Below are 15,212 nucleotides of genomic sequence, written 5' to 3'. Positions count from 1 at the left end.
AGTCGGTTAAGCGTCCGATTCTTGGATTTGGCTCAGGTCATGATCTCAGGGTTGTGGGACTGAGCCCCACATCAGGCTCCTTGCTCAGCAGGGAGTCTGCTGGAGATTCTCTCCCTCGGCCCTTCCCCTGCCCCCGCTCACTCTTGCTCTCTCTAAAATAAACAGATCTTTAAAAATTTTTATATAAAAAGGCAAAGGAACTAGAAAAGCCAAACAATTTTGAAAAAGAACAAAGCTGAAGAACTTTTACTATTTGATTTCACACTTACTATGAAACTGCAGTGATCAAGACAGAGTGGTACTGACAGAAAAATAGACACATAGATCAAAGGAATAATATAGAATGAAGTAACAGAATCAACAGATTTCTTATAAAACAGCAAAGGCAATTCAACAAAGAAAGGATGGTCTTTTCAACAAATGGCACTGGAACACTGAAATCTACACACACACACAAAGAATCTCAACCCTTATCTCACAACATACCCTCAATATCAACTCAAAATGGATTATTTCTAGAAGAAAATATATGAGAAAAATCTTCCCTGGATATGGCAGAATTTTTGCATAAAACGTTAAAGGCAGGATGCATAAGACAAAAAAGAAAAGATAAATTTGACTCCATCAAAACCTTCTGCTCTGAGAAAGCGTTAAGAGAATGAAAAGACAGGGGCACCTGGGTGGCTCAGTCAGTTGGGCATCTGCGTTTGGCTCAGGTTATGATCTCAGGGTCCTGGGAAGGAGCCCTGCATCGGGCTCCCTGATCAGCGGGGAGGCTACTTCTCCCTCTCCCTCTGCTCCTCTCCCCCTGCTTGTGATTTCTCTCTCTCAAATAAATAAAATCTTTAAAAAAGAGAGAATGAAAAGATAAACCACAAATTGGAGAAAATATCTGCAAATTACATGCTGAACAAAGGATTTATATTCAGAATATACAAAGAATTCTTAAAACTATGCAATTAAAAAAAACAATAAAATAATGGGCAAAATATTTAAACAGACACTTCATCCAAGAAGATAAATGAAGAACAAGAAAATGCTCCACATTATTCATTATTAAGGAAATGTAACTAAAAACCACTGCCTGTGGCTCAGTCAGTTAAGTGTCTGACTCTTGATTTTGGCTTGGGTTGTGATCTCATTGGTGGGAAAACTGAGCCGTGTGTTGGGCTCTGCACTCAACAGGGAGTCTGCTTGGGGATTCTCTCCCTCTGACCCTCCCCTTGCGTGCATGCTCGCTCTGTCCCTCTCTCTCTCTCAAATAAATAAATCTTAAAAAAAACAAAAACAAACCCACAATGAGATACCCCTTCAAACCAATATAACAGCAAAATAAAAATTACTAAAAATACCAAGTACCAGTGAGGATATGGAGTAAGTGGAACTCTCTTACATTGCCAGAGAGAAAGCAAAATGCGGCAGTCACTTTAGAAAAGAGTTCGGCAATTTCTTACAGAGTTAAACTTATTCTCACACAAAACTTTATGAGGTGCTTACAGTAGCTTTATGCATAACCGCCAAAGCTGGAAACATCTCAATGTCTTTCAACTGATGAGTAAATAAACAAACTGTGGTACATCCATATAGTGGAACACTACTCAGCAATAAAAAGGAATAATACACAACAATGTGGATAAATCACAAATGCAGTATGTAAGTGGAAAGAAGACATACTCAAAAGGCTATATATTGTATGATTCCATTTATATGATTTTCTGGAAAGGGCAAAACTATAGGAAGAGAAAACAGATCAGTTGCCAGGCACTGGGCACAGGGGAAGGGATTAATTACAAAAGATAGAATGAGGTTATTTCTGGGGGTAACGGAACTGTTCTACAATACACATGAACTGCTTGTATATTAATGACATGATAAATCTTTTTTTTTTTTTTTTAAGATTTTTATTTATTTATTTGACAGAGAGAGAGGGAGGGAACACAAGCAGGGGGAGTGGGAGAGGAAGAAGCAGGCTCCCCGCTAAGCAGGAAGCCCAATGCGGGGCTTGATCCCAGGACTCTGGGATCATGACCTGAGCCGAAGGCAGACACTCAACGACTGGCCACCCAGGTGCCCCCATGATAAATCATTTTAAAAGAAGTATTTATATGAGTCCAACGTTGACTCTAAGACTTCTGGGAGTGAAAAATTCTCTTGCCTGGATATTGGAAGAGAATAGCTCTGTTCTTTTCCCCAGAAGAAAAAGTTCCTTGTCAATGCCCAAGTAAGGAGAACCAAAGGGCCCAATGGGTCCACTATCTTGATACACACACTAACCAACTTTCTCAGAAAAACAACATGAAACTTTGGGTAAGCTGGAATAATTCACTACTGGGTTACCCCCTACTCTGTGCTTGATTTGGGGCAGGTGTGTAACTTCTCTGAGCCTCAGTTCACTCATCTGTACAACACTGCATTGGCTATCAGGATTAAGTGAGTCAGTGTGTATAAAAGAGCCAAAACCTCACTTCTCCTAATGCTCTTCTCACCTTCCATTTCCCTCATTTTCTATAGAAACATTTCCATGGAAGTTAGCCTATTCTCAGAGCTATCTTCCAATTTCTGAAGCACTTGATTATGTGCATTTCTTAAAATGATTTTCAGCTATTAAAGAAGACCAGCCATCCCTCACTACTTCAAACACCACAAATATTAACCATAAAGGTTGTACCAAAGGCAGGCAACAAAGCTACACTAGTGAGGATTCAGCTACTGCTCTTTTCATTGTAAACACAACGTGCTTCAAGTCTGTTTTATCAGTATTAAAGGTTTAATGATCAAAAAGCATTTAGACTAAACTAACTATTTCAACTGACTACACCCCTACCCTACTAAAAGTGTTTGGAGAAAAACTGAGAACTCGAAGAGGTAACAGACTGATTTACTTGGGTCAGTCAGGATGAAATGATGTCATCATAACAGGTAGAATAATAGTGCTTTATCATTCAGGAATCAAAAGCAAAGACAGCCAAAAGGGAAAAAGTTAAACTAGAAACCTGAAGTAATGAACTCAAATATCCCCATCTTCAGTAGACTCTACATTAGGTCGCTGTGAGAAATAAAATTAAATGAGAATGTTAAATGCACAGAACACTAAATGGACTCAATAAATGGAAGTTACTATCATTGCGAGGTGGAGGTATGAAACTTTCCCAGTTCAATCTGATATAATTTATACTGGTTTCTGATAAGGAAGATCTTCTATGATCCACCCTAACATTAAAGTGAATCCTCCTTAAAGCTTCTAATATACCAAAGAATAAGAATGACTTTGGGCAACACATAAATAAATAATCTTCCTTCAGAAATACATATGTATAGTCCTAGATACACACAACTTACTAAGACTGGATGAGGAGGAAACAGAAAATCTGAGTAGACCTGTAAGTAATAAGGAGATTTAGTCAGTAATCTAAAATCTGAAAAAAAAAAGAAAAGTCCAGGACCAGATGTTTCACAGGCAAATTCTAGCAAACATTCAACCAAGAATTAACACCAAATTTTCTCAAACTCTTCCAAAATATTAAAGCAGAGGGAACACTTTCTAACTCATTTTATGAGGCCAAGACTGCCCTGGTACCAAAGCCCGACAAAGACACTACAAGAAAACTACAGACCACTAGCTCTTATATTGCTGCAAAATCTACAACAAAATATTAACCTAACCAGCCTATTAAGGGATTACACACAATGACCAATTCGAACTAATTCAAGGAATGCAAGAACTGTTCAACACGTGAAAATCAATGTAATGTAACACATTAACAAATGAAGGAAAAAGCCCCACCTAATCATCTCAGTTGTTGTAGAAAAAGCATGTGATAAAATTCATACCCTTTCGGGCACCTGGGTGGCTCAGTTGGTTGAGCAACTGCCTTCGGCTCAGGTCATGGTCCTGGAGTCCCGGGATCGAGTCCCACATCGGGCTCCCTGCTCAGCAGGGAGTCTGCTTCTCCCTCTGACCCTCCCCCCTCTCATGTGCTCTTTCTCAAATAAATAAATAAAATCTTTAAAAAAAAAAAAAAATTCATACCCTTTCATGATAAAAATATTCAAAAAACTTGGAATATAAGGAACCTACCTCAACATAACAAAGGCCATATATGAAAAACCCACAGCCAACACCTACGCAGTGGTGAAAGACTAAAACATGACAAGGATGCCTTCTTTCACCACTTCTATTCAACATAGCTACCAGAAGTCCTAGCCAGAGGAATTAAATAAGAAAAAGAAATAAAAGCATGCATATTGGAAAAGAAGAAGTAAAATTATCTCTGTTCACAGACAACATTATGTTGTAGGCAGAAAAACCTAAAGATTCCACAATGTTAGAACTGATACACAATTTTAGCAAAGTTACAGGATATAAAATCAACACACAAAAATCAGTTGTTTCTATACACTAACAATGAACAATCTGGAAAAGAAATTAAGAAAACAATTCCATTTATAATAGCACTGAAAAAAATTAAATACTTAGGAATAAACTTAACCAAGGAGGTGAAAGACTTGTACACCGAAGACTATAAAATACTGCTGAAAGAAATTAAAGAAAACACAAACGGAAAGACATCCCATGTTTGGGGACTGCAAAACTTAACATTGTTAAGATGTCCATACTTATCCACAGCAAACTACAGATTGAACATAATCCCTATCAAAATCCCAATAGCATTTTTTGCAGAAATATAAAACCATACAGAAATACCAAGGGACCTTAAATAACCCAATCTTAAAAAGGAATCCAGTTGGAGGTGTCACATTTCTTGATTTCAAAACTTACTACAAAACTACAGCAATCAAAACAGTGTAATATTAGCATAAAGATAGACATGCAGCCCAATGGAACAGAAATAAACTCTCGCATATATGGCCAAATGATTTTTGACAAGGGTGTCAACATTATTTAATGGGTAAGGACAATCTTTTCAACAAATTGTGGTGGGAAAACTGAGTATCTACATGTAAAAGAATGAAGGTGAATCCTTATTTTACACCACACACAAAAATTAATTCAAAACGGATCTAACATCTAAACGTAAGACATAAAAGTATAAAACTCTTGAAAAAAATCTATAGTAGAAAAGCTTTATGACATTGGATTTGACAATAATTTCTTAGATAGACACAAATGCACAGATAACAAAAGAGAAATACACAGTTGGACTTCAAAATTTCAGACAAACTTTTGCAAAGATGATTGACATCACCAAACAAAGGCAAAACAAAACCACAATGATACTGCTTCACACCCATTAAGATGGCTATTACCAAAAAAACAAAAAACAAGTGTTGACAAGGATGTGGAGACACTGGAACCCTCATGCACTGCTTGTGGATAAGTAATGGTGTAGTCACTATGGAAAACAGTATGGCAGTTCCACAAAAAGTTAAAAATAGCAATTTGCCTTCTGGGTACATACTCGAACACTGAGTCTTCAAAGAGATATTTGTCCACTCATGTTCACAGCAACATCATTATGCACACAGCTAAAAGGTGAAAACAACTCAGCTATATATCAGTAGATAAATGGATATATAAAATACCATGCAGTGTTCAAAAGGAAGGAAAATTTGACACATGCTACAATAGGGACGAACCTTGCAGACATTATGGTAAATGATATTAGCCAGTAATAAAAGGACAAATACTATATGATCCCCTCAAAAAGGTATTCAGAGTTCATGAAAGAAAGCAGATTGGTGGTTACCAGGCCAGAAGGCAGGGAATGTGGAGAGTCATTATTTAACCAGTGCAAAGTTTCAATACTGCAAGATGAAAAATGTTCTGTGGGTAGATGGCAGTGATGGTTGTACAACAATGTGAATGTACCTCATGAACTGCACACTTCAAAATGATTTAAATGCGGGGGCGCCTGGGTGGCTCAGTCGTTAAGCGTCTGCCTTCGGCTCAGGTCATGATCCCAGCGTCCTGGGATCGAGCCCCGCATCAGGCTCCCTGCTCCGCGGAAAGCCTGCTTCTCCCTCCCCCTGCTTGTGTTCCCCTCTCTCGCTGTCTCTCTCTCTGTCAAATAAATAAATAAAATCTTCTAAAAAAATTTAAAAAATGATTTAAATAGTAAAACAAAAAATAACAATATTAAAAAAGACATAACTATATGTTTCCACTTAGTATCTAGAGTAATCAAATTCATACAAACAAAATAGAATGGTCGCTGTCAGGGGTTGGGGTGAGGGGGAAATGGGAGTTAATTGGTATAGAGGAGTTTTAGTTTTGGAAGATTAAAAACTTCTGGATATTAGTTGCACAACATGTGAATATATTTAACACTAATGAATTGTGCACTTAAATGTGGTTAAGATGATAAATTTTACCAAAAGTAAAACACACATACACACACACACATACTCGAAAGATGTTTGCTTTCAGAGTTCATTTGGATAAGAGAGGCAAGAGAAGTACACTTAGTTTATTGATAGTGTATCAGCTGTGTGTCTGAAATAATACCAATGTTTCCTTCAAAAGAAAATTATTAATTATCCTGAATGAATGACAGAAGCTTTTGGGATTTATCAGCTCTGTATTAACCCTAAAAGACAAGAGCTAGTGTTCTTCTCATGTAAACTCTTAACCTAATTCTTCAAAAAATATATATATATATTTTATTTGACAGAGAGAGAGAGCACAAGTAGTGGGAGCGACAGAGGGAGAGGGAGAAGCAGGCTCGCCACTGAGCAGGGAGCCCAATGTGGGGCTCGATCTCAGGACCTTTGGATCATGACCTGAGCCAAAGGTAGACGTTTAACCAACTGAGCAACCCAGGCACCACTCTTAATCTAATTCTCAATGATGTTTTTAATTCCTATAAGCTTAACTTATTCAAGAAAGTCACCAGGACAAGTAATCAAGCTCTAAAAGAGAAGACAGAATATTAACAAGCCATTTTTGTCCCAAGTAAACACAAATTTCAAATGACTTAATTGGTCAACTTTATAAAGATCACTTTAATTTGTGACCCCCATTTTCAACAAATTTGGCCTGAGTGCTGTAAAGGGGTTATGGGACAGGTCATAGAACTGGGACTCAAAAAAAAAAAAAAAAAAAAATCCAAAAAGACTTTATGATTTAAAAAAATCCCAATAAATTCTGTTTCTGGCTCTAGAAGGATCCTTGTGTCTAAGTCTCAGTTGTCTTATCCACAATACCATAATCCTACTTTAAAAGGCACTATGTGTTAATTATAATTCAAAACCCAATGAAATAGAAATATACCATTGCTGAGGATGGTTTTTTATCATTTTCATTATGTGTGACACACTTTTCCTACTTAAAATAATTTCTACTACAGTGATTTGTAAGGGCACATGCACCCCAATGTTTACAGCAGCAATGTCCACAATAGCCAAATCTGGAAAGAGCCTAGATGTCCATCGACAGATGAATGGATAAAGGTGTGGTACACGTACATGTGTGTGTATACACACACACACACACACACACACAGGAATATTACTCAGCCATCAAAAAGAATGAAATCTTGCCATTTGCAACGACATGGATGGAATTAGAGGGTATTATGCTAAGTGACATAAGTCAGAGAAAGACAAAGCCATATGATTTCACTCCTATGTGGAATTTAGGAAACAAAACAGATGAACATAGGGGAAGGGAAGGAAAAATAAAATAAGATAAAAACAGAGAGGGAGGCAAACCATAAGGGACTCTTAACTGTAGGAAACAAACTAAGGGTTGCTGGAGGGGAGGTGGGTGGGTGGATGGGGTAACTAGATGATGGGCATGAAGGAGGGCACTTGATGTAATGAGCACTGGGTGTTATGTGCAACTGATGAGTCATTAAATTCTATCCCTGAAACTAATAATATACTATATGCTAACTAAATTGAATTTAAATTAAAAATTAAAAAAATTTTTTTTACTTACTTGGTCAACTTGTGGCTTTTCATTGCTGTGAGAAATTCTCTAACAATCTCAGGACTCTGGTGCCTGCATGGTGTTTTTGATATATATTTTAATGTCTACCCAAAAAAAAAGAAAGAAAAAGTAAACATAAGGCAAAAAAACCTGAATGAGAAAAAGGGAAGATAATGGCTATAATTTAGTATTCTAAAATTTTATTTCAAAAATCTTCTATAAAAGGGCACCTGTGTGGCTCAGTCAGTTGGAGCATCTGACTCTTTATTTAGGCTCAGGTCATGATCTCAAGGTCATGGGATCAAGCCCTGCACAGGACTCCACGCTCAGCATGAAGTCGGCTTGTCCCTCTCCCTCCCCCGTTGCACCCCTCCCCCTATGTACCTGCCTGCTTTCTCTCTCAAATAAATAAATCTTAAAAAAATCTTCTATAAAACAAATGCCTTCAGGAGAGTCAATCTTCATATAATGGGAATTCCTCAAAAAGAAAACCAGTGGCTAGAATAGGAAGAATAATGAATGACTTTCTACAAGAAAGCTTTTCTGATCTTAAAAAAGAAAAAGGAAAAACTCAGGGCGCCTGGGTGGCTCAGTCGTTAAGCGTCTGCCTTCGGCTCAGGTCATGATCCCAGGGTCCTGGGATAGAGCCCCACATCGGGCTCCCTGCTCCGCGGGAAGCCTGCTTCTCCCTCTCCCCTCCCCCTGCTTGTGTCTCTGTCAAATAAATAAATAAAATCTTAAAAAAAAAAAAAAGAAAAGAAAAGAAAAAGGAAAAACTCAATTTGACAATTTTTTTAGTGATACATATATATGTATATATACATACATATATATAATGGACTCAGCCATCAAAAAGATGAAATCTTGCCTTTTGCAATGACATGGATGGAACTAGAGGGGTATTATCCTAAGCGAAATAAATCAATCAAAGAAAGATAATTATCATATGATCTTACTGATATGTAGAATTTAAGAAACAAAACAAAGGATCATAGGGGAAGAGAGGAAAAAATAAAACAAGACGAAACCAGAGAGGGAGACAAACCACAAGAGACTCTTAATCATAGGAAACAAACTGACAGTTGCTGGGGGAGAGGGGGGTGAAGGGATGGGGTAACTGGGTGATGGACATTAAGGAGGGCATGAGATGTAATGAGCACTGTCTATTATATGACTGATGAATCACAGACCTGTACCTCTGAAACCAATATTACATTATATGTTAATTATCTGAATTTAAATTAAAAAAGGAAATAAACACGGATTAAAAGAAGTTTGAAAACTCAAAAAAATAAAATAAAATAGAAAATAAAAACAGGGAACCCAAAGAATAAAATAGTCACCAGTCCATATGGATATAAGTAAATAAAAGCATGAGAAGGAACAAGTGTTTCTTATAGAAGAATTGTGTGTTAAATGTGGAAGGAATGAGGGACATAAATCACCATTAGGGAATTGAACCATAGTAATAATTACTGCAGGAAAGACATACCAATGAATACTAAAATTAATACTAAAAGCTTTACTAGTGGGATATTTGCATAGCCTCAAAGCATTCTTCTCAAAATATTTATTAATTACTGTGATGGTTTTTTTTATTTTTTTTTAAAGATTTTATTTATTTATTTGACAGAGAAAGAGATAGCAAGAGCAGGAACACAAGCAGGGGGAGCGGGAGAGGGAGAAGCAGGCTTCCTGCCGAGCAGGGAGCCCGATGCGGGACTCGATCCCAGAACCCTGGGATCATGACCTGAGCTGAGGGCAGACGCTTAACGACTGAGCCACCCAGGTACCCACTGTGATGGTTTTAATACACGTCCTCAAATTCTTTGATCTCCTTCCCTTCAAGAGGTGAAGCCTAATCCCATCCCCCTTGAATGGGCTGAATGTGGCGACTCCTTTCTAAATAATACAAAATGGAAATGGAAAACCAGTAACTTTACAGTAGAGAAACCAGGCATATACCATCTTAACCAAGTAATCAAAGTTCACAGCTTCAGTAAGAAGACACTGATATCATGTACCCTGTACCATGCAATGAGAAGGGCACATCTCTTCTGTGGCATTCTTCCCCAAAAGCCGTAACTTCAGTCTGGTCAGGAGAAAACATCAAACAAACCAAAATTGAGTGACATTATACAAAATACTTGACCATTACTCTTCAGAAGTGTCAAGGTCATGCATGGAAGATGAGGAAAGACTAAGGACCCATTACAGACTGGGGGAGACATGGTAACTAAATACAAAACAGTATCCTTGAACAGAAAAAGAGCAAACTGAGCCACCCAGGTGCCCTGAGGGAGAAAGAATCTTAAGCAAGCCCAATGCAGGGCTCGATCTCAACTGAGAAAATTTGATCTTTGTGTAATTTTTCTTAGTTTTGATAACTGTGCCATGGTTATATAAGATGTTAACATCAGGGACAACTAAAGAAGGGCATATGGGAACTCTCAGCACCATCTTCTTCCTGCAAAACTCTTCTTCAAGACTATAATTATCTCAAAATGAAAGGCTTTTACTTTTTTTTTTAAAAGGCAACCCCACCTAGACATAACTTGAAAGGAACTTCAAACCGGAAAGTAAACAGTAACCTCAAGCATCTAAGTTAAGCGTCTCTCCCAAGTGCAAAAATCAGGTTGGTCTCAGACTCCTCCGTAACAACAAACACTAACAGACTAAGTAATATCTATAGAGACTTGCAGAATGAAAGCTGAACCCAAGAACTCCGTGTTCAGATGAGGTGTCATTCACATTAAGAACACTAGAAATACATTCTCAGGCATAAAAAGTCTCAAAACATTTAACACCACAATAAGTTTCCTTAAGGCACTGTGAATTAAAAGCAAGAACTTAACAAATATGTAACAGAGTGGCAGTGAGTTTAAACTGATTCAAGTGTGTAGTAAGAGTACTTGACAGCTTGAAATTTGGCTACAAAACTCATTACCAACATTTTCTTTTTTTTAAGAGATGAATGGTATAACATAAAAGAACATAAGTGAATAAATGAATGACAGATTTTATTTATTTGAGATTTGAGAGAGAGAGAGAGTACACACAAGCTGGGGGCAGGGGAGGCAGAGGGAGAGGGAGAATGTTTGTTTTTAAGATTTTATTTATTTATTTGACAGAGAGAACACAAGCAGGGGGAGTGGGAGAGGGAGAAGCAGGCTTCCTGCTGAGCAGGGAGCCTGATGTGGGGCTCGATCCCAGGACCCTGAGATCATGACCTGAGCGAAATCAAGAGTGGGGTGCTTAACTGACTGATCTACACAGGCACCCCTGAATGACAGGACTTGAAACACACAGTTAGATGAACAAAACTGGATGGGGAGGAATGGTGACAAAAAGTGCTAAACACCCCTTAATTTCCTTAAAAGGGATTACAGTAACTTAATTCAGGTTTAATTGTGTCTTTGGAGAGATAAAGATAATTAAAACTAGATCCTTTGTAGAGACAAATCAGATTTGAAAGAAAATAACAGAAAAATTAAAATGACAGATACAAAATCAAACATCACATAAAACAAATATGATGGCTTAAACTCTTTTAAGGATAAAGCATAAGGTTGGGAGAAAACATAGTAAAATGTCAACTAGATGTTAAAATTGTAAACTACTTTTGCTTTCTTCTTTATACTCTGTGGTACTTTCTAAGGTTTTTACAATAAAAAACATTACTTTCTGTGTAATAAAGAATTTGGCTTTGCCCAAAGATACGGTTTGGTCTTTGCCCTCAGCTTCTGGGAGGCAATCTCTAGACCCTTGGAATGTTATACTCAATAGGAGTATCTCTGTCTGGAGGCTTTGGTCATACTGAATAGTCTTAAAAATGTGACTTAGGGTAGGGGCTCTGGATCAATGTACCTGGAGGCTGAGATGAACTACACAAGAAATCAATCACTCAATCACACCTATATGATAGAGCCCAAATAAAAATTCGGGACTGAAGTTCAGCTGAGCTCCCCTGGTTGAAAATATTCTGTATGTATTATCACACACCGATTTCAAGAGAGAAACATGTTCTGACTCCACATTAGAGGACAACAGAAGCTCTGAGTTGGAATTTCTCCTAATATCTGCCCCATATGCTTTTTCCCTTCATCAATTTTAATCTGTATCTTTTTTGTGTAATAAACTATAACTATGAATACAATAGCCTTCAGTGAGTTCTGAGTACTTCCAGTGAATTACTGAACCCAAGGGTGGTCTTAGGGATCCTTGACTTGCAAATGGGTGTTAGAATTGAGAGCAGTCTTTTGACTATTCCCTCCAACTTCATCAATGGCTAACCCTCACCACTGGCCAAACTCCTTCCACTTGTATAAACAGAATAAAAACTGGGTTACAGTAAAACTACTCATTAATCAAGTAAGAGGTAGTCATGATTTGGTGGCTAGTCATCTGCAGAATAAACCAACCTCCCTCAATGGTAGTTTGGGTAGCTCCTCCAGAAACATTGGCTTACTTCATATGTGATAGTATTCAAGTTCTGTTGCCCAGAACTGTGTTTGTTCTTTCCACTTTCTTTCCGTTGCTCTTTCAGATCAGTCAGTAACTGGAACACCTAGGAAGTGATAAAATATTTTTATGAACAAATGTGAGAAATGTATCTATTTCAAGGTCAATGATTTTGAAGGATAAGTACCTCTTTTCTTTCACAAACCCTCCCCCTAACTCTTGCATTAGAGCAAATATGAGTCTGAGAAGCAGCTGACATTTTGAAAATGCTTTTATCTAAATCAAATAATCCAAATTCATTAGTTTACTGAAAATATTTCAAATGTTTCCTTATCAAGATATACCATATCACTGATCTCTCCTCTGACCTCAAAAATATACGGAGTATATCTGAAATTAAATTTTCCTAAAATACAATCATCTCAATAGATGCAAAGAATTTTCCAAAATTCAACACCGATTTATGATAAAAACTCTCAACAAACTGGGTTTAGAGGGAACATACATTAACGTGTAAAGGCCATATATGACAAACCCTCAGCTAACATCATACTTAACAGTGAAAAGCTGAAAGCTTTTCCTATTAGATCAGGCCAAGATAAAGATGCCACTCTTGCCCCTTTTATTCAACACAGTATTGGAAGTCCTTGCCAGAGCAATTAGGCAAGAAAAGAAATACAAGGCAGCCAAATTGGAAAGAAAGTGGTAAAGCTGTCACTATTTGCAGATGACATGATACTACATATAGAAAACCCTAAAGACTCTACCAAAAAACTGAACTAATAAATGAATTCAGTAAAATTACAGGATACAAAGTCAATATATAGACATCTATTGCATGTCACATGATAACAGTGAACTATCAGAAAGAGAAATTAAGTAAACAATCCCATTTACAATTGCATCAAAAAGAAAAACCTAGGAATAAATTTAACCTAGGAATGAAAGATCTATATCCTGCAGGATAAGACACTGATGAAAGAAACTGCAGAAAACACAAATAAATGGAATGATATTCCATGCTCATGGATTAGAAGAATTAATAATGTCCATTTTACCCAAAGCAATCTACAGATTCAGTGTAATCTCTACCAAAATTCCAATGGCATTCTTCACAAATAGAACAAACAATCCTATAATTTTATGGAACCATAAAACACCCTGAATAGTCAAAGTAATCTTGAGAAAGAAGAGCAAAGCTGGAGGCATCATGCTTCCTGATTTCAAACTATATTACAAAGCCAAGAAATCAAAATGGTATTGTATCGGCATAAAAACAGACATATCAATCAATGGAACAGAATAGACAGTCCAGAAATAAACCCATACATATGTGGTTAGTTAATTTTTGACAAAGGAGTCAACAATATACAATGGGGAAAAGAAAGTCTCTTCAATAAACGGTGCTGGGAAAACTGGACCACTATCTTACACCACACACAAAAATGAACTCAAATGAATTAAAGAACTGAATGCAAGATGTGAAACCATAAAGCTCCTAGAAGAAAACACAGGAGGTATGCTCCTTGACATTGGTTTTGGTGATGATTTTTTTTTTTTTATTTAACACCAAAAGTAAAGGCAACAAAAGCAAAAATTAAAAAGTGGGACTACATCAAACTAAAAGGCACAGCAAAGGAAACCATCAGCAAAATGAATAGATAACTTACTATATGAGAGAAAATATCTGCAAATCATGTATCTGATAAGGAGTTAATACTCAAAATATATAAAGAACTTACAAAACTAAATACCAAAAAACCAATCTCATTAAAAAATGGGCAGAGGACCTAAACAGACACTTTTCAAAAGAAGACATACAGATGGCCAAAAGACACATAAAAAGATGCTCAACATCACTAATCATCAGGGAAATGCAAATCAAAACCACAGTGATGGGGCGCCTGGGTGGCTCAGACAGTTAAGCATCTGCCTCCGGCTCAGGTCATGATCCCGGGGTCCTGGGATCAAGCCCTGCATCGGGCTCCCTGCTCAGCGGGGAGTCTGCTTCTCCCTTTCCCTCTGCTGTTCCCCCTGCTTGTGCTCTCTCTCTCTCTCTCTGTCAAAAATAAATAAAATCTTTAAAAAAAAAAAACCCAACACAATGAGCTATCACTTCACACTTGTTAAAATGGCTAACATCTAAAAGACAAGAAATAGTAAGTGTTGGCAAGGATGAGAAGAAAAGGAAACCCTCATGCACTGTTGTTGGGAATGTAAATTTATGCAACTACTATAGAAAACAGTATGGAGGTTCCTCAAAAAGTTAAAAATAAAACTACTATATGATTCAGCAATCCCACTTCTGGGTATTTTATCAAGATAAAATAAAAACACTAACTCAAAAGACATATGCACCACCATGTTCAAAGCAGCATTATTTACAACAGCCAAGATATGGAAACAACCTAGGTGTCCATTAACAGATGAATAAAAAAATATGCTTTATATATACAATGGCATATTATTTGGCCACAAAAAAGAATGAAATCTTGCCATTTGCAACATGGATGGACCTTGGGGTATTACACTAAGTAAAATAAGTCAGATAGAGAAAGACAAATACTGTATGATCTCACTTATATGTGGAATCTTAAAAACAAAATAAAAACCAAACTAGGGAGTGCTGCATGGCTCAGTCGGTTAAGCATGTGACTCCGAATTTCAGCTCAGGTCATCTCAGGGTTGTGGGATCAAGCCCTGTACTGGGCTCCACACTCAGCACAGAGTCTGCTTGTCCCTCTCCCTCTGCTCCTCCATCAGCTAGCATGTGCATATGCTCTCTCTCAAATAGATAAATAAATAAATAAATACATAAAATTAAAAAAAAAAAAAAAAAACAAGCTCACAGACATAGAGA

General features: G+C 37.2%; 1 protein-coding gene across 5 annotated transcripts in view; it reads right to left on the bottom strand.

The window, feature by feature from the left end:
• LOC110589872 (CGRP receptor component) overlaps window positions 1-15,212 on the bottom strand; it is a 46,160-nt gene that overhangs the window by 16,975 nt on the left and 13,973 nt on the right. For 2 of the 5 annotated variants that reach the window (XM_021700512.1, XM_044915691.1), the window contains exons 3-4: window positions 12,360-12,458; window positions 7,901-7,995 (exon numbers count right to left, since the gene is read on the bottom strand). In XM_021700512.1, the coding sequence (XP_021556187.1) occupies window positions 7,901-7,995; window positions 12,360-12,458 (194 nt within the window). Of the gene's footprint in view, window positions 1-7,900; window positions 7,996-9,922; window positions 9,944-12,359; window positions 12,459-15,212 lie in introns of those variants that run through there. The other 3 variants (XM_021700514.1, XM_044915692.1, XM_044915693.1) reach the window with 3 other exon arrangements.

The sequence above is a fragment of the Neomonachus schauinslandi genome, chromosome 5 (genome assembly GCF_002201575.2).
Source record: "Neomonachus schauinslandi chromosome 5, ASM220157v2, whole genome shotgun sequence".
Lineage (NCBI taxonomy): Eukaryota > Metazoa > Chordata > Mammalia > Carnivora > Phocidae > Neomonachus > Neomonachus schauinslandi.
Note: the sequence above shows the minus strand (reverse complement) of the source record. Positions and strands in the feature narration are given on the sequence as shown.